The sequence below is a fragment of the Nuphar pumila genome, chromosome 13 (genome assembly GCF_984573655.1).
Source record: "Nuphar pumila chromosome 13, dmNupPumi1.hap1.1, whole genome shotgun sequence".
NCBI lineage: Eukaryota > Viridiplantae > Streptophyta > Magnoliopsida > Nymphaeales > Nymphaeaceae > Nuphar > Nuphar pumila.
The window spans coordinates 17,916,027-17,942,968 of NC_143261.1; the positions used below are offsets into that span (position 1 = coordinate 17,916,027).

The 26,942-nt window shown below is 34.6% G+C and overlaps 1 protein-coding gene across 1 annotated transcript in view; it reads right to left on the bottom strand.

The window, feature by feature from the left end:
• The window catches only part of LOC149817961 (uncharacterized), a 45,189-nt gene extending 19,960 nt beyond the window's left edge, over nucleotides 1–25,229 (bottom strand). Inside the window, exons 1-4 of the mRNA XM_089983982.1 lie at nucleotides 25,077–25,229; nucleotides 22,360–22,420; nucleotides 22,114–22,249; nucleotides 21,675–22,005 (exon numbers count right to left, since the gene is read on the bottom strand). Of these exons, the coding sequence (XP_089840108.1) occupies nucleotides 21,675–22,005; nucleotides 22,114–22,249; nucleotides 22,360–22,420; nucleotides 25,077–25,179 (631 nt within the window). The 5' untranslated portion in view covers nucleotides 25,180–25,229. The remainder of the gene's footprint in view (nucleotides 1–21,674; nucleotides 22,006–22,113; nucleotides 22,250–22,359; nucleotides 22,421–25,076) is intronic.
• Nucleotides 25,230–26,942: the final 1,713 nt, after the last annotated feature.

Here is a 26,942-nt window from a genome sequence, read left to right on the forward strand (position 1 = left end):
GACTAGCAATAGAGTTGTTGGACTGACACAGCCCAACAGCTCTATTGAGTCCTCTTTCAGCTGTGTATATAAAGGGGTGCAACCCCTTTTGTATTTTAATTCCAATGCTTCTTAAGCAATTGGTTTTTCATATCAATAAAGAATACATTTTTATTTTTATTTTGTTTCCAGTTATACCCTTTTTAAGGGTTATGCTTTAGTGTCATTCTTGACACTTGCCCTTGTGAATATAAGCTCGTGTTTCGAAGATCCCCATTTCATTTCATGGTATTAGAGCCGCGAAAGTACTAAATCTTGAGGAAAAACTGTCTCGATTTCCATGCCTGTTTGCAAAAGTGTTCGCCACTTGAAGAGAAGTGTTTTATCACTTCATTGGAGAAGATTTCACATCTTGTTGTATTGTTTTTTCTTCTTTCTTTTTCATTTTCCTTCTTGTTTCTCTTTTATCCCTATTCTTTCTCTCCTTGTAATCGATGGATGACAATGATAAAGTCACCATCATGCCTATGAAACTAAGCGATACGAACTATGTAACATGGGCTTCAATAATGAAGCACCATATATGGGGAAAAGGCCTATGGGGGATTGTGGATGGTTCCGATTCGGAACCTAAGCTATCTCTTACTAAAAAGGAGGAAGATAAAGAGGTCCCTTTATCGAAAGAAGAGAAAATCAAGGCTATTGCCTCATACGAGAAGAAATGGAAAGAATGAAGAATATCTCATGCAAAGATAATGTCATGACTTATCAATAGCGTTGAAATTAAAAAATGCTCAAGTCTTGCCAAATTTGATCATGCTGATAAGGCATGAGAATACCTTAAGAATATATATTCCCTTAAAGATATTGCACACGTGTGCAACCTCCAAGAAAAAGTTCGAATGATGACACACAAGGAGACAAAACTATTCGTGAATATTATAATGGGTTGTCTGAACTTTGGGAAGAACTTTCCCTTTTAGAACCAAAGTGGCATTGTGTCGAAGACATCGAGCTTCGTCAGAAACAACTCGATGTTGAACATTTTTACCAGTTTATCACTGGATTAAGGCCGGAATTTGAAACCACTAAATCGGCCCCTACTTCACCGAGGAAAAATTCCTTCTATTGTTGAAACTATTGAAGAGTTAACAATAGAAGAAAATCGTCTCCGAAAAGGTTCTTCAAAAATTGAAGATGATTCCGTTTTAGTCATGTCTAGACCAGAGAATCATGTTCGATCATATAGGTCTCCTCACTTTAACCGACAAAATGGTGACTATGATAAGAAGAAAGTTATTTGTCATCACTGTCATGAACCGAGACACTACAGGCCACAATGTCCCAAACTTAAAGAGCTGAGAGAAAAAATAACTGCAATTGCTGGATCGGAGCCTAAAGATCAGGATGCACCAGTTTCCCTGGCCCAACTAATGGAGATTCTTCAGCCTCTCATCAAAGGTGCCTCTTCCTCATCTGAAGCTTCAACCGGCGCAGCAACCTCATCTTTTTCTGATCCAGGTAAAATTTCTTGGCTCATTGACTCTGGTGCATCTTTTCATATGACCCCAAATAATCAAAGTCTATCCAAATGTGTTAAAAATAAAACAAGTGTGTCAAAGGTCTTTACTGCTGATGGGACTTCTCTTGAAATAGAAGGAATAGAAAATTTTGAAAAAAATTATAAAACAAAAAAAAATTCTATTCCAGAAATTAGACATGTTCCCAAATTAAATTTAAATCTTTTATCTGTATCTCAAATTTCTAATTATGGGTGTAATATTTCATTTTCTTCTCATGGTTGTTGGGTACAGGATCGCCAGTCAGGCAAGCTGATTGGGGAAGGCCATAGAGAAGGACTCTATTACATGGATTTTTTGGAAATGCTGAAGAAAGCTTTTTGTTATAATATTCAAAAAATAGAGTTGGAACTGTGGCATAAGAGACTTGGTCACCCACATATAGCCAAAATCCAACATTTTCCAAATCTACGAAAATTCTGTAACTCTGAATCATTTGATTGTAAAGATTGTATTCTCGGCAAAATGAAAAGATTACCATTTCAGAACAGAACCTTTTTCTCTTCAAGACCACTTAAATTAATACACTCGAATGTTTGAGGTCCTGCACCAGTAATTTCTAAAGGAGGATTTGTTTACTATGTTATTTTTGTCGATGATTTCTCCCGACATACATGAATTTACTTTCTCAAACACAAGTCTGAAGTATTTTCATACTTTCAAACTTTTCATAATATGGTTAAAAACAAGTTTCAAAATGTTATTACTATTTTTCGCACAGATTCAGAGGGAGAGTTTTTATCCACAGATTTTTAAAATTATCTTAAATTATATGGCATCACACATCAAAGATCTTGTCCTTATACACCTCAACAAAATGGACTGACAGAACAAAAACATTGTCATATTATAGAAACCACTAGGACTTTATTAATAGAAAATCAAGTCCCGAAAGACTTTTGGACAAAAGTTGCCTTAACTACCACCTATCTCATCAATAGGATGTCATCTTCTTCGTTACAAAATATCACTTCCATTGAAAAACTTATGAAAATTTCTTCAGACTACTCTAGACTAAGAATATTTGGGTGCAAATGTTCATATTTACTGACAAAAATGATAAACTTTCCCCTCGTGCGATTCCCTATGCCTTTTTAGGATATGCTGAAAATCAAAAAGGTTATAGATGTTTTGACTTCAAAAATAATAGACTATATGTGTCTAGAAATGTTTCCTTTCTTGAAAAGAAGAGCTTCTTTGATTTTAGAAAATTAAAAGACATCACTGAGTACTCCTTTTTGCTAGATCTAACATGAATATGATTTTGACTGTAACTTTGATGATGATCAAAGAATTATTGATCTTAATGTTGAAAATGAAGAAGTTCATAGAGATAATAGTATTCAATATTCCAGGCGACAAGAGTCTAATCCTCCATGTGCACTTGAAAAATATTCTAACATTCCAACTAGACAATCATCCCGAGTCTCGAGGCCTCCAAGAAAGTTTGTATCATACGAGTCTTTCTCACCCACATATAGGGCAATTATTGCATTAATTCACTCATATGAAGAACCATCCACTTATTTTCAAGCAAAAAATGATATCAAATGGATAGAAGCCATGAAAGCTGAATTAGATGCACTTGAAAAGGCTTCTACATGGAATATTCAAGATCTTCCTCTAGGGAAGAAAACTATAGGATGTCGATGGGTTTATAAAATTAAAACCAAGAGTGATGGTACTCTTGAAAGATATAAAGCCCGTTTAGTAGCCAAAGGTTATGCCCAAGAATATGGGATTGATTATGAAGAAACCTTTGCTTCGGTGGCTCGTATGACAACTGTCTGAACTTTAATTACCTTAGCTTCTATCAAAAAATAGTCTATTTTTCAAATGGATGTCAAAAATGCTTTTTTAAATGGAAAGCTAGTTGAAGAAATATACATGGAACCCCCTCCTGGTCTAAGTATTCCTAAGGGTAAAGTCCTTCGCTTAGAAAAAGCTCTTTATGAACTTAAACAAACACCAAAAGCTTGGTATGATAGGTTTAGTCGTGTTATGATTGATATTGGTTTTCAATTCTGTTTAACTGACACTGCTTTGTTTATTAAGAATTCTGATGCAAGGATCATTGTGCTTCTTCTCTATGTGGATGATATGATCATCATCAGAAGCGATAAACAAGGAGTTGAAACAATCAAAACACTTCTTAAATCTCATTTTGAAATGACTGATTTGGGCTTGTTGAGATATTTTTTAGACATTGAAGTTGCTTATTCTCCTAGAGGATATTTATTATCTCAGACTAAATTTGCTTTTGATATTGTTTTCAGGTCTGGTATTACTGATGATAAGAAAGTTGACACTCCAAAAGTTGTTAATGTTAAAATGAAGATTGATGATAGAGAACTTCTTGCAGACCCTACTTCTTACAGACAGCTTGTCGGGGCACTTTCCTATCTATCTATTACCAGACCAAATATAGCACATGTTGTTCACACAGCAAGTCAATTTAAACATGCTCCTACTTATGTTCATATGGGAGCAGTCATGCGTATTATCAGATACATCAAGTCCTCTTTTTCACGAGGACTTTTCTTATCTTCCTCCTCTTCTCTTGATTTAATTGCATATACTGATGCTGATTGGGGAGGTGATCCCAATAACAGACACTCAACCACTGACTTTTGTGTCTTTTTAGGAGAATCATTGATCTCGTGGAGGTGTAAAAAGCAGCAGAAGGTATCTCTCTCATCCACCGAAGCTGAATATAGAGTCATGGCATCCACGACCATGGAAGTAGTTTGGCTCCGACGACTGCTTGCTGACATGAGAGCTGAAGCAACAAAGGCTTTATAAATGTGTTGTGACAACAAAAGTGCGATCTACATTGCCAGTAATAGAACATCCCACGAACGCACCAAACACATTGAAATGGATTGTCACTACGTCAGAGAGGAATATCTACACGGGATAATTGATCTGCCATATGTTACTTCAGAATATCAGTTAGCAAACTTCTTTACAAAGCCTCTCGCTGCTCCCCGATTTCACTTTCTCTTAGACAAACTTTCGGTCATTGTACCATAAGTTTGAGGGGGAGTGTTAAAATGTAAAACTGTATATATATATAATAATATTATAATATTATTATATATATATATATAAATATATTTTTCATTTTTTTTCTTTTCTGTAATTTTTTTTTCTTTATTTTTATTTTTTGTCTTTATGTCATGTAGTTCAGTTTGAACTAGAATGACTGTTGCTAGTCAAGTCATGTCCAGACTTGACTAGCAATAGAGTTGTTGGACTGACACCTCTTAATAGAGTTGTTAGACTGTGTCCAATAGCTCTATTGAGTCCTCTTTCAGCTGTGTATATAAAGGGGTGCAACCCCTCTTGTATTTTAATTTTAATGCTTCTTAAGCAATTGGTTTTTCATATCAATAAAGAATACATTTTTATTTTTATTTTGTTTCCAGTTATAACCTTTTTAAGGGTTATACTTTAGTGTCATTCTTGACACTTGCCCTTGTGAATCTAAGCTCGTGTTTCGAAGATCCCCATTTCATTTCAATTATTTCAAAAGGCATGGAAGCTCTTTTATTTATCTGATGAAAGAGAACTACATGACTCTTGCAGACCTGACAACCGGGACACACTTTGTCCTTCGGTAATGAAGGTGAAACAGACTCTGAAAGAAAACCATTGGACACTAATTTTTCAATAAAGACTCGACTACAATGACCAAGACGAGAATGTCAAAGATCTGGCTTATTGCATTTGGATATACTTAGAACACTTTTAGAGACATGACCGGACTTTGGCTTCAGGACACTGGAGGCTGGATCTTCATTGAAAATATACATGTTTCTACGCCGCTCTCCTTTAGCGAACGTCTCCTTCGTTTGAAGATCCTTGACAAAGACAGAGGTAGGAGTAAATTCCACAGATGAATTGGTAGAATCAACAAGCTTAGAAACAGAGATCATATTTTTCTTTATATTTGGTGCATGGACAACATTAGATAAAGGAATGGATGAAGACTCAAACAAAGAAATGAGGACATTACCTACGTTCGAAATAGGGTGGTGAGTCTCATCTCCAGTTACAATATTAGATTTACCAAAATATGGGGTCAAAGTAGAGAACTTACATGCATTGCTAGTGACATAAGTTGCTGCCTCAGAGTCTACATACTATATTCCATCACCATTCTGTTTCAAATTCAAGTTGGCCATTGTAGACAAGAGAAGATCATTAGCATCATCACTGACCCGAAAGCTACCTGCAGTTCCTGATGTGACAACATTTCTATGGTTTTGCATTTTGTTACGATTTTGTGGGTTGAACCAGCAGTTAGCTTTGATATGACCACGTTTGTTGCACTGGTAGCATGTGAGAACACTCTTTGAAAGGCCAACAGTGAAATTGGGCGTAGGTAGCAACCCACGTCCACCCTGGATTTGTACTCCTCTGTCTCTGCCACACCCCCCTCTATAGGAGGGATCTCCTCGTGCACAATCAACAGTCATGCCTGTGGTAAAAACATCATGTGTAGATGATTGCCCTGTTGAAGCATCTGGCATGCTTTTCAAAGACATCTCGTACTGGAACAGTTTAGCACGTAAATCCTCAAAACTGGGCAACGCAGGCAAGCACGATAAAGAAGTGACAAGAACATGATACTCGGACCCAAGGGCACTCAGTGTCTGCTGCACTTTTTCTTTATCTGACATTGGATATCCGATAATTGCTAATTGATCTATGATGCTTTTGACTTTATTTAAAAATTCAATAATGGTCATTGACTCTTTTTTTAAAAGCTGGAATTTACGTTTGAGAAATAACACCTTAGCCTCTGATATCTGAGAGTAGGTCTAAGCTAGAGTCTCCCACAATACTTTAGTTGTGCAATCATCTGGAATAAAAACTAATACCTCTTGTGACAATGTGGAAGTGATATACGCGACAAATGCAGGATTGCGAACAATGTTTGGCAATCCTCCTTCCTCTTTTGCTTCTTGTGTGATAAACACTGAAGGCACTGAAATTGAGCCATCCAAGTGACCTGAAAAATCTTGACTTCGAATGAAAGGAGTAATCTGCCTTTTCCAAGTCAGATAGTTATTAGTATTTAGTTTTTCAGAGACTAGCTACCCCAGAAAAAATGGAAGAAAGACCAGAGTTGGCAGAAGTATCCATTTGCAAACCTTGGAAATTAATATTTGAAGTTAAGAGGAATTAAGAACAAGAACAATGACTTTGAAGGGAAATCTGAAATCGAATCAGTGAAGCAAGTTCAACGTGACTGATTTCAGATTGAGTATAGGGCCAAAATAAGGAGGAAAACGTGAGATAACCTACACGACACAGTCGGCTGGTGAAGGAGAACAGAGATATAGTTGTTGGTTTTAGGGCTCAGTCAGAAATGGAGCAGAAATATATGAAGATGGAGACAGACGCAGAGATGTAGTTGCTGATTTTAGATGCAGAGATGTAGTTATTGATTTTAGGGCTAAGTCAGAGGGGCGGAAATAAAAAAAAAATATTTTAGGGTTTTAAATAGAAAGATAGAGGATGTCACGAAAGGTTTTAACTACAACAGATCTGAAGAGAAGGGGACGACAATGGATCTAAATTTTATTTCAGATCTACACAGCAGATCTGAATGCGTTTCAGATTTGCGATAAGAATATTGGACCTTTAGCAGACGAAGATAGAAGAAGAAGAAGAAGAAGGCGACAGGAGGCAGATCGCGACCTATTGACGACAAGAAGAGGTCGGAAGGAAACAGGAAGAAGAAGATAACGTAACCTGTTGACGGCAAGGAGAAGTCGAATTTTCACATCACCGAGCAAGACCCTTCACGTCCATAAGTTTTGCTGCTCTGATACCATGATAAAACTACTGATGAACAGACGTGATCTCTGGAAAATACAAGAGTAAGGAGGAGAAGAGAGTTTTCTGGAATCGACAGCCTCTGCGTTTTCTTAATGGCTATAGTAATCCTTCATTAGACTTAATAGGGTTACAATAATTTTACACGGACAAAAGTGCCCTGTATTAGTAATACAAATTACGTTAGAATACAAAACTCGTGAATGGATATGGATCTTTTATTGGATCCATATCTGATCCATATTCTAATATCATATGATACGAATCTATTAGGAGCTTTCGAAATTCTTATGGATTTTCTAATGTTAGAAGAATCTTCTTCTTGGCATTGGGAGTATCTTTCTAAATCACTTTATGGGTGATCTTTAGTACGACGGGCATAGGTTTGTAAATTATCGTGAGGTAGGTCCACATTGTCAAGACTCTTACTCATATTCTCATTTGCCTCATGAATGTTTTGACTCTCATGAATATATTCACTTTTGTCATTGACAAGGTCAAAGAGAAACGAATAATCACAACTTTCTTGGATATTCTCTTTGGAAAACCCTCTTTCATTTTCAAGAAATGTAACATTTCTAGAAACATATAACTTTTTTCTTTCACTGTCATAACACTTATATCCTTTTTGGTTTTCGGCATAGTCTAAAAACACACAAGGAATGGCTTTAGGGGAGAGTTTATCATTTTTGTTAGTAAGAATAAAACATTTGCTCCCGAAAACCCTCAATCTTTTGTAAGCGAGAGATATTTTACAAAGTTTTTCAATAGGAGAAATGTTTTCAATATTTTTTGAAGGCATTCTATTAATCAAGAAGACTGACGTGAGGGCAGCTTCAGCCCCAAAAAAAATTGGAACATTTTCAGACACTAGAAGAGTTCTAGTGGTTTCAATAATGTGTCTATGCTTTCTTTCAGCAAGACCATTTTTTTGAGGGGTATAGGGACATGATTTTTGATGTACAATTCCATTTGAGCCAAGATAATTTTTAAATTCTTTTGACACAAATTCTCCCCCAGAATCCGTTCTAAAAATTTAGATATTGGTTTTAAATTGATTTTGTATATAACTATGAAATTTTTTAAAACAATCAAATACTTCAGATTTGTGTTTTAAAAAGAATATCCAAGAGTGTCTGCTATAATCGTTCACAAACACAACATAATAAGAAACACCTCATTCGGATATAACTGGTGTAGGTCCCCATACATCTGAATGCACAAGTTCAAATTGATTCTTAGTTATAAGATGTCTTGTTCCAAAAGGTAAAGACTTCATTTTGCCAAGAATGCAATCTTCACATACAAAATTTTCTTTTTTATAATTTGAAAGAAATAAAAATAATTGTAATTTGGTCACATTAGGATGTCCTAGTCATTTGTGCCAAATTCCTACATCTTTCTTTTCCACAAAATTACAAAAAGGTTGTTTTGACAATTCAAGATTGTCCATAACATAGAGGTTTCATCTTCTATAGCCTTGCCCAATCGGCTTCCCGGACTGGAGATCCTGTATTAGACAATCATTAGATGAAAAAACTATTTTGCAACCATAATCCGCAATTTGAAAAATCGATAGGAGGTTTAAATTTAATTTTGGTACTACTCTAATATTTGATATGTGAAATATAGGTGTTTTTTAATAAATACCAAAACTTTTGATTTTTAAAGTAGTGCCATCGACAGTGAAAACACAAGAATCATTTGAGTTAAAATTGCATTAAGACAATATAGACTTATTAGGGGTCATATGAAATGAAGCACCAAAATCTAAGATCCAAGAGGTCTTACCATGATTGTTACTGGTCAATACGACCACTCCCGAATACGAGGAAGATTGAACTTTGAACATAGGTTGCAAAGCCTCCATCAATTGAGCTAAGGAGAGCGAACCGATGCATTTGGAGTCGTCTACTTCACTCCTTTCCACTGAAGTCACTTTTTTATCTTCTTTATAATCCTTCTTTCTTTTGGGACAAAAATGTTTGATGTGTCCCAGTTCATAGCAATGGTAGCAAATAATTTTTTCACCTTTCTTTGACTCATGATCACCCCTTTTTTCATAGTTGTTGGGGTTTCTTCCATTCTCATTTCTTACAAAATGAGGTGGTTTATAACTCTTTGTATGGTTTCTGGGCTTTGACATAGCAAGCACGAATTCTTCATCCTTAGAAGTGGATGACCTTTTCAACCTATTCTCTTCCTTAGTTAATTCTTCAAGAGTCTCAACTATGGAAAGAACACCTCCTCTATGAAGTAAAGCGGACTTAGTTCCTTCAAATTCGAGCCTAAGCTCATTTATGAATTGATAAAAATGCTCTGATTTGATTTGATTTTCGCGGAGCTCAACATCTTGTAGGCAATGCCACTTTGGCTCAAAAAGAGCCAATTCATCTCAAAGGAGAGAGGAGAGCATTGTAGTATTCTCTTATGCTCATCTTCCCTTAACTCACAGTCCTCACTTTATTTTGAACATTACATATATGCGCAATATCCTTAAGACTATACATGTCTTTAAGATATTTCCAAGCATCACTAGCGAAGTCAAACTTGGCCAAACTAGAACATTTGTGAATATCCACACTATTGATGAGTCATCCAATGATTTTGGAATGACCCATCCTTCATTCTTTTCATCTTTTCTCATATTCGGAAACGACTTTAGCCATTTCCTCTCCTTGAAGCGCAATTTCTTTTTCATTTTCCAACTTTGTAAGGATGAGCTTAGGCTCCTTGTCGGTGCCGTCAACCAACCCCCAAAACCCTTTTTCTCATATCTTATGTTTTACTATGGATGCCCACATCATATAGTTGGTGTCATTTAAGCATATGGAAATGGAGACAATTACTTCCCTTTCATTCTCCATTTACAACAAGCAAAAATAAAACACAAGAGAAGATGAGTGGAAGAAAGAAGAAAGTGATACAAGGCCTTTTTTGGAGATGGTCTGCTTCCCGATGCACCGATCAAAATTTTCTCAAGTTCAAGATCCTCTCTTTGATCACGACCTTCTTTCTAACAAACATCCCTTGGAACACCAAAGCTCTGATACCATGTAATGAAGTGGATTGAATCTGATACACATGCAAGAGCACTCTTTCAATCAAGTGGAATGATTGATTAAATCACCGAACCACCCACATAAGGGTCTAACAAATTAATATTGCATATATTCACTCAAGGGAGTGTGTTGAAAATAAAAGGCCTTCAAGGCCAATTTATAGAGCAAGAGAGGGTTGTTGGGGCAGCTCAATGTGACTGTCGGGCTACTCCCAACGGTTAGAATTCTAACCGTTGGGAGCAGATCCAACAGTCATATTGGAGTTGCTCCCAATGACCCAAAAAACAATAAAATAAAAAAGACAAAAAAACAAAAAAGAAATAGAAATAAAATAAAAAATAAAAAGAGTTGTCAACCCCTATTGGGCTAATGCCTATTACAGTGAAAGTACTGAAATACCCTTGATAAGTATTTCGGTTTACAACCTTTAAACATACATATATGTACATGTATACATATATACATATATGTATATGCATACTATAACATATCTTAACATTGGGGACCCCAACGACTCCATATGTGGGGTCCCCAATGGTTCCCAAAAAAAGAGAAAAATGGAAATTAAAAAATAAAAAGAAAATAAAGCCTAGAATAAGTTGTTTTAATAACCAACTTATTATTACATGTGAAAAAACCAAAATACCTCTATCGGGTATTTTGGATAAAACAAACACACACATACACACACACACACACACACACACATATATATATATATATATATATATATATATATATATATATATATATATATATATATGTTTTTTTAAACACGCCCCCTCAAACTTTACGAGGAGAAGATGTAAAGTTTGAAAATACGAAAGGAAGGACTCTAAGTCTTCAAGAAGTTTCAAGGAAAATCTTCATCTTTATGGCATCTCAGAAAATTCTTGCAAGTATAAGTCTTCAAAACATCTGTATTGATAATCATCCTCAAGCACCTTCATTGGTTATCTACATGATGTATCGAAGGTATCACATCTTAAAGATCCGGTAGAGAGAGAACAAACTAAAGGAAGACGCTAAATACACAAGAAAAATATCTTTGTCGAATATAATTTAAAAATAAGAATAAAATATTTCGAACAAGATATATTAAGTCAACTCATTTTTCAAGAAACCATAACATTGATCATGCATAAAACATATGATTCAAAAAAAAGATAAAACAATGATGCATAAAAAGTATTCTACACGTTTCAATCAAGCACCATGCTAAAATATTGTTAAGAGGATCAAGCTCAAAGACAACTTGATAAACTTTCTATATTCTTAAAGAAAGATATGTATGAAAAGGCACAAGAAATCGCTCACAAAAAAGCAAACATGCACAAAGGCATAAAAAGAAGTTCTTTATTGAAAGAGAGTAAGCATTACAAGAGATTTAAAAAAAGCTAATTAACTTTATGCATACAATTACAATTATGTGAACACATATATGCATCATGCAATTAAAGCATTTTTAATGCACATAAAACAATAATAAAAAGATAACTATTTTTATCAATAGAATGCATATAACAAGCATGAATCTAATCTAAAGATCATGGACCTTGAGTTATAACAATACTCAAGTATTTATTTAAGAGACATACTCACAAAAACCTCAAGGGGATACACAAAAAGACTCATAATATAAAGATTATGCGAAAATGCTTGAAGTTTTTATCTATAAACATCTTTCACAAAAAGATTAGAAATTTCAAAGAGAGAATTTTAAAAGAAACTTATATAAGGAGAAATGAAACTTGCAAATCAACACCAATTTGTGAAAAATTACATTCTCACAAATATCAAGAAGTGATATTTTACAAACTTTTAATAATGCAATACAAGATGCATGAAATTATTTCAATCAATCATTTATCATAAAAAAGAATATGAGTTCGACAATTTTGAATAGATTAAAAGTTTCCTAACATTTGAACGTGTAAATTAGAACATCAGTTTAACCATCACAAACAATCACCTCCTAGTCCTTCAAACTTCAAATATCAAGTGTATCAACGACTAGACCAAGAGTATAAACAACATGACACTAAAGGGCCAAAGGCACACACGAAGGTGTGTAAAAACACCTCTTGTCTATATATAATGACACTTGAAACGAGTGTATCAGCGACTAGAACAAGAGCACAAAACCAACAATGGGCTAAAAATCACACACGAAAGTGTGAATAAATATCTCTTGTCTACATATAGTGATACTCAAAATCAAGTGTATCAGCGACTAGAACAAGAGTATAAAGCCAACAATTGGCTAAAAATCACACACAAAGGTGTGAATCAATATCTTCTATCTACATATAATGACACTTAAAACAAGTGTATCAGCTACTAGAGCAAGAGTACAAAGCCAACAATAGGCTAAAAATCATACACGAATGTGTGAATAAACATCTCTTGTCTACATATAATGACACTTAGATAAGAGGCATAAAAAGAAAATGACAAACGAGGTAAGAAAGCTTGTAATGAAAACACATTAATGCAATTAATATTAATTTTAACCACATTTTGAAACACCATGATTTCAAAAAATAGAGTCATTACAGATACACATAATTAAAAGCATCCATAATAAAGTCAATGGCCAAAGAACAAAGGAGTAATACAACACATTCACAATAAGAGATCACATAACTGTCAGTTAGAGTCAGACTACAAGTTGACAATCTAAAATGACATAAAGCGAGTTGCACACAACTCACCTCAACAAACATCTCTGATTCAACAATAATAAGGCCAAGAAGATTGATGCATCATATAAACGTCTGTGATGGACAACACAAATGTCATAAGAAGGCAATAATTACTCACGGAAATCATTTTTTCGAACAAAATACCTATTTGAAAAACAAAAATTCAAATTAACTTAAATAATTAAAAACTTGGTCTCATATGCTCATGTAATTATAATCATGTAATGAAATGGTGGTCTTCTATAAAAGCACTTGAATCTCTCAAAAGAGTGTCTATCAAAGATACTTCAAACAAGACCCATAAAAGGGTATAAACGGAAGAACACAAAATGAAATAATAAATTTTTATTTATAACCAAAATGCTTAAGAAGCATTGATCCATAAGCAAGTTATGTAAAGTGCTAACTTGATTTGATTCATAAAAAGGAACCGATTTGAACATATAGAGATCCAAATTTAAAACTTCCACAACTAAGATGAAATCTTAGAAAGAATCCCATGTTCAACAATATGTCCCATGACAATTTTTACGATCTTTAATAAGCAAATAAGAATCATGCTTATTATAAGCAATTCTTCAAAAAAGAGTTCATGAATACATCAATCAAGAGATAAGTGCACTAAGGTATATCATATCTAAAAGATCCAATGACTCTTAAAAGAAAAATTATATATATATATATGATCTCGAAAAAAGCTATTTAGATTTAACTCACATGTCTCTTATGAGACAATCAATGCTTATTAAAGAGAACCAAAACATATGTAAAGATTCTCAAAGAATACTACGAAAATCCAAGTGCATACATTCTCATATAGATATCAAAGAGACTCATTTATATGCAATAATCTAAGTAACTTAAAGCCACATATCTCATACAAAAGACATGCATACAAACAAATTTAAGCATATATGCAAGTGATAGATTAAAAAAATTATATTTTAAGTGTACAATGAGTCAAGAGTTTTAAATATGAACACTCATATCTACCAAGTATGCAACACAATATTTAAATCATATGCAAGGGATATAAGATAATTCTATGAGATATATAACATAATCATAAGTTCCAAATACCTAATGTCATCACTATTGTTATACACACAAGTTCAAGTAAAATTATACTTTGTGAAATACAACATCATTATCAAATTATTTTAAGATATGAACATGATTGACTTTTATAACCATGATTGGTTCAAACGAATCATCTAAGGCCAACAACACATGTTCAAACATACATACATATATATAAGCAAGTTTTGAAAATTCTTAAGATTCAAACATGATACATATATCTAGTTTTTTTAAGATAAGCAAAAAAGATAGGAAAAACAAGTTCAATGATGATAAAAATGTCATTTTTTTTAAAATTTCAAAGCATACATTTTGTTTTTTTTTTAATTTAAAAAAAATAACACAGAAAAGTATATATATATAACGATAAAAAAAATAAGTTATACATATATATGTATAACGATAAAGAAAATAGATGTTTTTCTCATGCATAATGCATGAGCTAAAAAAGCACAAAGAATACTTAAGAAATGTAAAATTCATACCGAGTAAATCCAAGGAAAAGAGAAGAAATGAGAGGTAACGAATACTTCACCACCTTCTCAAATTTTGAATGACACGCTTCTCGATGCACCAAAAGAATAGTTTGATCACAACCGAGCTCTTATACCATGTAAGAAAATAGGCGAAAATACAAATAACAAGTGATAACACTTGAAAATCCATTAATGGACAAGAAATCACAAGGACATAAAGTGTAAATACACAAGCTTACTAAGGAAAAATTACAAGCATATAAAGTGCAAATACATAAACCCACAATGGGGTAATGCCAAAAGGCAAAAGAAATAATTTTATTAAGAGAATGTGTGAGAACTACCATTTGAATGAGAGGAGGAACACCCCTTTATATACATAACACAATGAGAGAGAGGGAGTCATTGGGGCTCCCACAATATATGACCGGTGGGGACCCCAACGACTCCATATGTGGGGTCCCCAATGGTTCCCAAAAAAGGAGAAAAGGGAAATAAAAAAAATAAAGCCTAGAATAAGTTGTTTTAATAACCAACTTATTGTTACATGTGAAAAGATCAAAATACCTCTATCAGGTATTTTGGATAAAACAAAAAAAATACTTATATATATATATATATATATATATATATATATATATTAAACAAGTTTAGATAAAAAAGATGCATTTGGAGTCATATGAAAGGAGGCACCCAAATCAAGAATTCATGAGGACATACTAGGAGTTGATAAGACCGCGACACCGGAGGTGGAAGGTGCAGAAGAGTTTTTTCTCATAAATTGTTGGAGAGTTTCCGTAAGTTGAGCAATGGAGTCATTTATGTCTCCATCTCTTCTCGATTCTTCACTTGAGTTGCTTAGACTATCTCCAACGAAAAACACTTTCTTTTTAAGCTTAGGACAATTGGGTCTAAGATGTCCTGGTTCATTACAATTGTGACAAACAATTCTTCTACTTTCACCATTGTTATTTTTCCAAAAGTGAGGAGGTTTGAATGTCCTCATGTTGTTTCCCGGTTTAGATAATGCAAGGACCTCATCAATGTCTTTTTTAAGAGCCAAGCGAGTGTCTTCTTGACATAGATCGGCAAGAATTTCGCTAAGAGGAGTAGACGTCCTATGAAGAAGGGATCCTCTTAGTTGTTCAAATTCGGGTTGAAGCCCATGAATGAATTAAAAAAATCTTTCTCTCTCTATTTGCTCTTGTCTCATGGCAATAGCACTTTCTTCTCATTGTGGTTCAAGGAGAGCAAGTTCATCCCATAGAGGAGATAGAGTGTAACGACCCCAACTCATCCCCGTTGAAAAGTGATTTTTTTTTAAACAATTGCGAAAACCAAAACCCAAGGATCTGGAGCCTCACAGACTTATCAAATTCCAAATCACAAGGGATCTTTATATTGAACCAACCAATCGAAATAACTAACTTTATTAATCAATAATCAAAGTCTGAGAACATAATTGAAATAAAATATAAAATCCAGAGCCACACTGTCTAGAAAATATCAAAACTAGTCACGCAATCTCGCAGGCTCCCTATGGCAGTCTTCCCCCATCACTAAGTTCCAGGTCCTATGAAAAACATACGAAGTACTGGGTAGGAATCAAAGATTCTTTGTACGAATTCTTCTAAAAATCCAAATATGCAAGAAAAAGCATAAATCAAATTCATGCAAGTTTTCAAAAGAACATAATTACAACAATCTCATAATTCAGTTACCATTTAAGCATTTAAAAACAATTATCATGTAATAACAATATCTCACATGAAATAGAACAAGTAAAAACACATTAACTAATGCAAAACAGTAAATATGCATGATTCAATGCACATGCATGAATAATTTATTAAGTTATTATTAGAGTTCTCTTTTGCATTAATGTCCCTATTAAATGCACACAAGTTTAGTTTCACTTTTCATTAAAACCCGCGGATACTCAAAACGGGTACAACAATTTCCAAAGTCCAAGATGGGTTCCCAATTGTAGCTTAACACACAATTTGTATTTTATTACTGGGTTTCACGCTCGTTTCTCGACCGATATCAAGAATCAACATCATTCATTAAAACATTGAAAATCAACATCTAATGTCGGGACACGAGAAAAATCAACATCCACTGATGTCACTTTCTTGGTATACCAATAACAAAAGTTGTGTCTACAACACCACCTCCAGACAAAGTGGCTGAAAACTCCCTAAAACCGTGGTCAGGAGGCGAACCACCATATCAGGTTTAGGAGCATAATCGCACACAAAGTTTTAGTATCCTCACGGTTTCTCCAAAACCGCCATCCAGGATTCCCGCACTGTAGAAGGAACATCTAAGAAGAAAAACATTAATTACACTGTATGTCTCTTTTATCTTTTTTTTTAGCAAAAGACAAATTCTTTACTAAAAGAATAGTTTTGCAAATCAGCATTCAAAGCACAACACGGGACCTGACCCGCTATAAATTAACAATGCAATTAATTTAGAAAGCCAATAATTTCAAAAGTAAATTTTACAATGCATAACACTAATTTTAGAGTTACACATGCTCTTGGCCCACATGGCTTACAATGGTTCACATCTAACCACCAATGCATCTTACGCAAAATCCTCAGTGAACATGCACATACAACTATTGAAACATGTCCACAATGCACATTCATTCAGACACAATCAAGAATGTACATATAAACCAAATTGCATATACACATGAACAATTGCTTGCAACATGCATTTTTCTTTCATGATTCATCTCATGCATAACATCCAAATATGTATATGATCATGTTAATACCACATCAAAATAACTTTAGAAATAACGTGTTCATGATATGCATATTTATGTCAACACGATATTCAATTGCATGAGCATACATAACCACTAAACATTGTTACCACTCACATGAGCAAATATATATATATATGTTCGCATCAAACCGCATGAGATAAATCACAAAGCTATCTTTCTAGATAAACCTAGGTTCATACATAACCAAAAGAATCCTATTCTTAACATAGTAAAAACAATCAGATTTAACAATTTACTAAAATCGAATCAGATTTATAAACAAGGTCCCAAATTTAGATAATTAACAAGAATTTAGTTTTAACATTCCGGATTACAAATCATTTAACAAAAATCCAGAACTAAGTAACACAATTCTAGGTTTAGACACATGTTTAAACTAAGCTTAACTCACATGATCAAACTCAGATTTAATTAATTCTGTCCAAATTTAAACCTACTTTCAAATTAAGCTTAACCTCACTTAATCAAACTCAGATTTAATTAATTCTGTCCAGATTTAAGCCCACTTTTAAATTACCGATTTGAAGCCTGTTCAATATAAACCTAAAATCAGACATTCAGTTTTAAGGCAAACCAAGAAATCAGCTTCATAATGGTGAAAAAATCGGATTTTATCTATCAACCAAAAATTAGATTTGACCAGTTAAGTAGAACTCAATTTTTTTTTCTAAAGCCAGATTTAGCAATCAAATAAAAACTCAGATTTTTATCAACTCTAATACCATATTTAACAATCAAGAAAAACAGAGATTTTTAAATATTAACCACAGTAAAGAATCTCCAAAACGCAAGGCGGAAACAGTTCTTTATATATATATATATATATATATATATATATATATATATTTCCAAACCTACCAAAAATAAGACATCCTGATTTCTGTTATGGGTCAGTCCAAAGTTCAAACCCAACGTGAGTCTGGGTTTTGGATAGATCCTGGAGTTCAAATCATACCCCGCAAGAAAATCAGTCCAATCTGATTCTTAAGTTCAGTCGGACATGAACCCTCAAAACTGATATGAAGTTCAGTCCAAGAAAACCAAACGCTGACCCTCAACCGGCAGGGCGTATTGGATCATAACTCGGTACTTTAACCACTAGCAAAATAGATTATAATAAATCCAAACTGCACATACACTATCCATAAAAGAATCGATGCACAAATGAATCGATACTCTGAACATGCTTCCTTAATAGAAACGATACATGATAAAAATAAAAAACTGCATATGCATTTAAATCTAAACATGCTTATCAATCTAAGCATGTTATTATGTTCATCATGCGATTAATAAAACCTGCTAAGTCAAATCTGTACATACACTTAACAAGAAAACTCAGTGCATGAACACATAAAAACCAAGATCTGAGTCATCAGGCTATATCAAATTTGTACATGCACTTAACAATAAACATTAGAACACATGCAAATTTTTAAACTCCCAGATTTATGATTTCCAAAACCAAGCATACATACTGATCTTTATTAAACAGAACATCCAACCAAGAAAAACGCAGATTCAAATAACTGAACGTCAAACCAAAAAATGCAGTTGTAAAATAAACTGAACTGCAATCAGGAAAAATGCAGATTAAGTTAAAGCCTGATAAACCCAATAAAAAAAAAAAAACTGGTTTAATTTACATTCATCACTAATAAAGATTTAGATTTAAGGCCTATTAAACCTAATCAAAGAATTTGTATATGAACCATCACATAAATATGATTTAAACTGTCACTTCTTGTTCGAATCAAAAGAGGAACCTGTACCTTCGATCGGAGATGGAAAAAAAACGGAAAAATGTTTGTCTGACAATCGGAACGGAAAGGGATCCTCCTTTCCTTCTTCTCCTTCTTTCCTTTCCTTTCCCTCTCTTCTCACTTTTTTTCTCTTTCTTTTCCCTCTCTCTCTCTCTCTCTCTCTCTCTCTCTCTCTCTCTCTCTCTCTCTCTCTCTCTCTCAAACGAAATCTAGAGAGAGGGGCAAGTTAGACCCTTTTAATTTTTTTTTTGGTCTTCTAGAGAGAGGGTGACATCCCTTCCGGAGTCCCTCAATAGAGGATAGAGTTCTATAAAATGTAGAACTCTCCCTCTCTAACTACTTCTATTTATTCTCTTATTTTATTTGTTTTACTATTTTACTTTAACCACATTTGGGCTCTTCTAGAGGGTGACACCCCATTCTCGAATCCCTACATAATAGGTAGAGTTCCACAAATGTAGAACTTTGCTACATCCAAAATAAATTTTTAGAACTAATTAAATATTTATTTATTTATTAAATAATATATTTCCAAAAAAATTCAAAGGGTGTCTTCCCCCTCTGAAAGTCTTTTTAACATAGAATTTCACTCAATTAACTTTTATATTGAATTTAAAACTGTAAAATAGTAGGACTTGAATTTTGGGTTTGGAGATCCAAATCCATATCTAATATCCATATGGATCTCAACCTGGACTAGATCCTAATTAATATGGGTCTTGAACTGGGTTTAGATCCATATCAATTTAGATCATACGGATCAGATCGGATCCGATTCAATCAAGAACTGGTCACATTGAGGTGGGTCATTTTTGAAAAAATGTGATTTTCGGGCCAAGTGTAGCTCGAATTCAGAAAAACAAAATATCAATGTTTTCGGAATTTCGAGACGCATCTAATGATATATTACCTGAATTTTGCCTGAATTTAACCCGAATTTCGCTCGATTTTAAAGGTCAAAAATAAAAAGTTTTACTAAATCTTAATTGGTTTGTTTAGGTCTTGTCAATGGGTCCTATGCCACGCCCATACTTAGTTGACGCCACCTAAAATCGAAGATTTTATCAACTTTACCAAAACACTTAGCCAAATTTTCAAAAATCTCATAATTTAACAAGGAAAACACACGATATTATATAGAGTACTATAATAGTCGTTAATGCTCATATCCCCTTGCTTAATTCCTCCTACTTTTTCTTGTAAGAAGAAATGTCAAACAAGGTCTTTTTGAGTATACATACTTTTTATGAAGAACCATGCTTCATTTGCCTTCTTAAATTTAGCTAGATTAACATAAATTTTGAGCTCCACATTATTCATGAACCATGTCAATATTTTGGCATGTTCACTTTTCCAATCTTCAACTTTGGATTGATATTCTTCAATAACTTTGACTTTTTCTTCATCACCCAAAGCTTTTTATTCATTTTTTTTCTTTATTTTTTTCCTTTTTATTGTGGTTTCGGAACGGTGTCACATACATATCTCCAAAGTTTCTTGCCTTTCAGATTGTTTTCCATAGCGGACGCCCACATTCTATAGTTGGTCCCACTCAATTTGAATGAGAGATCAATCTTTGCATCTTTGTTGGCCATTGCGGAAGAGTTGAAGAAGAACAAGAGTGTGAAGCTTAGACACACTCTAATATAAAAGAAAGAAGTTCCAAGAGTGTTCAAACACCTAAGGGCTCTGATACCATGTAATGAAACACTAGTGCAAATAACAATGTCACACCATGACCACAAGAGATGCACAAGCATAAGAAGCCACTAATGGGCAAAAATACAATAAGCCACAAGGGCCCAATTGATAAGCACACACAATATAAGTGGGAGAGGACTTAAAAAATATAAAGATTCTTTATTGAAAATGCTTAAAAAAGCATAACAAATAATGCGTATTTACAAGTGAAAAGACTAATTTTCCCCTAGTGGGCATTACAAAGAACATGAAGAAAATACGTGTATATATATATGTATAGTAACCATATGTTTTAACAGCAAGGTGTCAATCAATTGCAGAGCAGGCTGTACATCTCCATTAGGGGTTTCATAGGCACCTATACATAGTCTTCTTCTTCTTCTTCTATCTGTTTTGCGTGCTTTTAGCAACACTGTTTGAGACAAAATATCATTCTTCATAAGACAGCAAATAAAGCATTCACAATGACCGGTTCATAGAATATCTGTTTTAAATTTACTCCAATCAACCGAAAGAAAAAGAAAGATCAAATAGGGCAGTCAAAAGGATCAGAATTAATCTCAACATAACCAGGATCCAACTTGTTTACAACACTAGCATGTATTAGCAAAGAAAAGGCTGGGAGATACTGAAAAGCATGTCCATAGTTACTTAAACTATTGTGTAAGTTAACCTTACATTTGTCAAAATCAGCATTTCCTGCACAGGCTTCAACATATTCAATGTTCTTCTCTCTACACCAATCCAAGCATAACTTCCTGATTTCAGATAAATCACCTTCTTCTTCTCCAAGCAAGCTACAACCTTCATTGTCAAGGATTCCATAATCCAGGAACTCTGGATGGGGATCATTGGAGCACTCTCCCTGCCTCTGCAAGCGTCGCCTGTATTCAGTATGAGCAAAGTGACCGGGGACAAGGTCTGCTTTGTTACCAACACATAACAGTATTTCAAAGTTTCTGAGATCATTAGCAGAAACCCAATCTTGGAGAGCTACAAAAGATGAAATCTGCATAACATGACGATTGCACTTAAGATAGCATGCACCATTTTCATCCTCTATCAAAACATTAAAACATTTTAAAAATAAATCATGACATTTCTGTAAGGTGCTAACATTACTTAAGTCGAACACCATCACCAGTGCTGATGGCTGCTGGCAGGTTGGCTCCGAACTCACAGGAAATATATCACAAAGATGTTCAATCCATATGGAAAGATCTGCAGTGTAATATTTTGTATCAATTGTCCACCTGTTATATTAACGAGGGAGAATCATTTTTTAGCAGAGACATGCTAAAGAGCGTGATTGGAAACAAATCATCAAGAGAAATGGGGTATGACAGTGAGAAAGAATACACACCCATAGCAAGAAAATTTAGATGTTATATCACCCGTATCTGAAAAATCTTCTGAAAGCAACCCTGCAAAGGATCAAACTTTTCAAAAGAGGCATTTAGATTTTCACACTGAATGTGCATGTAGGAAGAGATGGTTTGCAATGCATGAAAACAGTGTTGTAAGTATCGTACCGTATCGTATGATACGGTACGTTACTTTTAGGTTTTGCGATACGATACATACTCGTATCGCAATACGAGTGTGTATCATACCCGTATCGGGTGTATCATACGATACACCCCTGTATTGTGTCGTATCGTACAATACGGTGTGTATCATATGATACACCTTCGGCGCACTTTAAAAAGGCCGAAAGTTACTTTTTTCATTTTAGGTTTTAAATACCTTTTGAGGGCCGACTTCTCCATTTGTCTAGAGGCCATTAGAAGTGCATTTTCATCATTTTAGGTTTTACCCAAAAAAGTGGGTTAAGGTAAAAAAAATGTATTTCTACCATTGGCTACACACTCCTTCAACAAAGATGGCATAAGATGATCTGGTATGACAATGGGGCTATCAAGTAATGAGTGAAAACCGATTGAAAATCGAATGCAACTATTGCCATAATATTTTTGTTTATATAGTATGAAAGTATAAGTCTTGTGGCATGTTCTTAATTGCAAGATATTTAATATTTTGCATTGTTCTTATGAGATATGCATGCAACATTATCTATGATTCTATATTAGTTGATATCTTATGTGGCTCATAGAGACATAAATGCTTCATATGTGATTTTATGGTTGTATTTTGTGCAATTCATCATTGTTTCATGTGATATGATTTTTTTAGAATTTTTGCTATTTTTCTCTATTTTTTTTGGAGTTTTAAAAAAAATTATTAAAAGTTTGTGATACGATATGGTGTTACTTTGGGCCCAACCGATACAGGCATCGATACGATACTTACAACCTTGCATGAAAACACACTTTGTTTTTGTTTTATATTAAACTTGAAGAACACAGCTCGAGGAGAAGAAAGGTATTTATTTACAACTATATCATGTGATTACAAGGATTTAGAAGAGGGAGAGTGTGCCAGATAAGCACATGAAGTAAACATGTGACACCAAAATAAAGCAAAGTATAAACACCTCAAACACCACTTTTTCTATCTGCAAATCAGCAGTCAACAAAACATCCTTCAAACACCAATTCTGCTATCTGTAAACCAGTGTTCAACATCCCACAAATTTCACAAATGGACGTGATCATGGGAGTTTTCATGCCCAAGATGACATTTTGTAGATGCAGTTCTCTAACAAAAATATATCCTACCTTTTAGACAACAGTGAACGACAATTCATTGGAGTTATCATCTCCAGTATGTGTTTTGCCAGATGCAATTCTTTAGGAACAACCAACAAAAGACTTCTAAAATACAAGACAGAAGCAATAATTTATTCCAAGGCTAACTACAAAGTCTTCAATCAGGTAGAGGAAAATATAGAGTGTTTAACTGCATAAAACTAAAATGCTAGTCTGAAAAATTTAGAGAAGCCTTTTCTAATCAATTTATCCAGAGGAAGGACCTCTCAATTCATTCTAAAACCTTTTTTGTCTTTACAAGCCATAGTTACACATATTCATCATTAAAATCACTTTGAGTGAAATTTATTCACTTATATGCTGCAATATTAGAAGCTCTTTACTAAAATCCCTGCAATCCAGCTTATTCAGCCATGTGTAGAAATTAACTTAGACATTTTTTAGTCCAGTAATAACTGAGGCCAGCAATGTGCGGTTGGCTATGTTTTTTCTGTCCGTTACCATCAACGGTATCTAAAGCTCTTATGGAAAGGCAGGAAGGAAAGACCATCTTCCAAAAGAGAAGCAGGAAGTTTCAATTGTTCCACCTCCTTAGCTCCAAGGGCGTGCTCACTCACCAAAAAGCGGAAGGGGGGTTACACATCCGGAAGGTAGGAATAAATCGGAGGGCAACGCTCAACCATTTTTTTGACAATGAGAAAACCAACTTCTGACCAACTTGTAATCAATGCCTGTTTTGAGAAAATCATTAGTTACATTTTCCAATCCACTTCTATACACTAGGTTGACCAATCAACAAGAAATCACTCAGAAATTTCTAAACTAGCAACATCCCAATGCCCATCAATCAAAGTCAATATAAAGCAATTCTTTGAAATAGTCAATTCTGTCAACAATCTGATCCCATGAACCGACTAACCATCGTCCAGAAAAGTACCTAACAGTTTACTTATCCAGCAACATACCAACTGCCATCAAACAAAACCAAAGCAAATCAGTTTCATATTCAACATAGTAGTCTATATAACAATCTGATCCCGTGCACCACATTCACAACCCAACTAAAACCTGGAAACGTCACAACATTGTGCGGTTTTACATGGACAAAGAATATTCTGATGTAATTCTGGTGGGGGTCTGCCTAACCCCAGCTTGCCAATCAAAAAAAAAAAAAAGGAACAACAATTCTAACTAAAAGAACGAGAGAAAGAAAGAAAAAAGGAATGCCCATGTGGAAATAAATAGATAAATTGGATCAACGATTTGGACATACAAATTACCCAAGAAATGTTCATCCCCAAATGGAAAAAGCAAGAACCAAACTATCAAAAACTGGAATGAGAAACCAAGAATGAAAAACGGGAAATAAGAGCAGAGGTAGAACGGGGAAACGGGAGAAACGGGGTTTTACTTAAGAGGAGGGTGCGTTTCCCCGCGTTGGAGGATCCAACCATCAGAATTGACGGCCGCTTCTCGAGTGGGGTCTGAGTCCTCTCTGAAATCTCCCTCCCCATCTCTCTCTCTCTCTCTCTCTCTCTCTCTCTCTCTCTGGAAAGACGATCTCTTTCCCTCAAAAACAACGTCTTCTTCAGGGCCTGTGCTACCTCGTATCGCCCAATGGCTTAAGGGTATCAGGTAAAATGCTGTTTTACCATTCTATTGTGAAACCTCAACATAAAAAAATAGCCCCCATAGGACTCGGATAATGTCATCCAACCCCAAATCCGAATCCAATTAGTCAGATTCGATTAAAAAAAATGAACCCGGTATTAATTGGATTTGGGTTTGGTTTAGAATTTCATAACCGAATTCGACAGATAAATTATTCAACTTTGTTTGGATTTCGTATTAGCTTTTCTCCATCTGAATCCCAATTCAAGCATGATTGACCAATATCCGATTAGTTGGATTTGATATTTGATTGTATCCAAACCGAATCTGAAACATTTACATCCCTTAAGAACTCCCATCTCCATGCTGACAACCAAAATACTTACCGTTTAGGGATGTAGACGGTTTGGATTCGGATCAGATGTGGCCAATACCACATTTGATTAATTGGATGTTGGCTAAACGGATTCCAATTTGGGTTCAGATGCTGACAAGCTCATACCAGATCCACCTTTCTACATGTAAACAGATTCAGATATTCATCAAATCTGGATTCAGTAGCAAAAAAAACAAAAAACAAATCCACATCCTATTTAACCGGATATTGTTTTGGCTTACCAAATGCAACTAAATTCAATAGAATTGCATTCGGTCTGATATTGGATAAAAATCAAGTTCATTGACATCCCTGGTCGCTGTTACCATTGAATTAACCAATGACCCCATAAATCACCAGTCCCATATATGGATCAGACTTTGGATCCATATGTTGCAAGTCCCTTATTGAGACCAAGTGGTGGTTAGATTTAGCAGCCGAACTGTCCCCCAGCTTCTTTTATATATATAGAGAAACTTCCCACATGATCAGAGACCTAACCGTGCTGGCTCTGCCTGCTGTACTTACTTACTATTGATGTCTTGACAGTGTAAAACTTTGTGGACTTATCCTTTACTGCCAAAAAGTCACCACGCTTCGGCTTGCAATTATCCCCCAGGTTCTTCAAATGTAGGGGGCACAAATGGATTGAAAACGGGCTTGATCGTTGTAGATCCAAATCTTGATTTGAATCTAAGAAACAAGTTTGAATCTAGATAGAAGCTAGATTAGATATGGTAAAGATTAACCCATATATTAAAGTGATATACCGAATCCAGCAGCAGGTCCGAGACGAGTTTTGTAAGTAAAATGTGTAAATGGATCTGATGAAATCCGGATCGGAACATATCCAACAGAAAATGTTGATCAGAATTTGTATCTGAATCATATTAAAAAAAATCTTGCTATATCCGGATTTTCTCACTAGGGAAAATGTCCTGATAAATTAGAACATTTGTTTCTTATTGGAAAAATCTGGGTTCATATTGTGCCACAGTTTGTGATGATGCTCTGTAGTGCCAAGAATCGCAATAGACGGAGCCAGTCCATTCGATTCTTTGGGGGCAACACTCAACTCCAATCTGGGAAAGATCATTAAGCAGTCAACATGCCTCTTTAAATGATCAAAGGGGCAACCTCTACCTTCACTGCTCTCTTTGATTTCTCTTAGTTGGTCATTCCTGTGGCACAGTAAAGGTTCATTGCAGTGCAACATCTATATAATCATACATTCAATAGAATAGGGTCAGTGAGCGAGACCCGGTCGTGCCAATCAATTTGCAAAATATT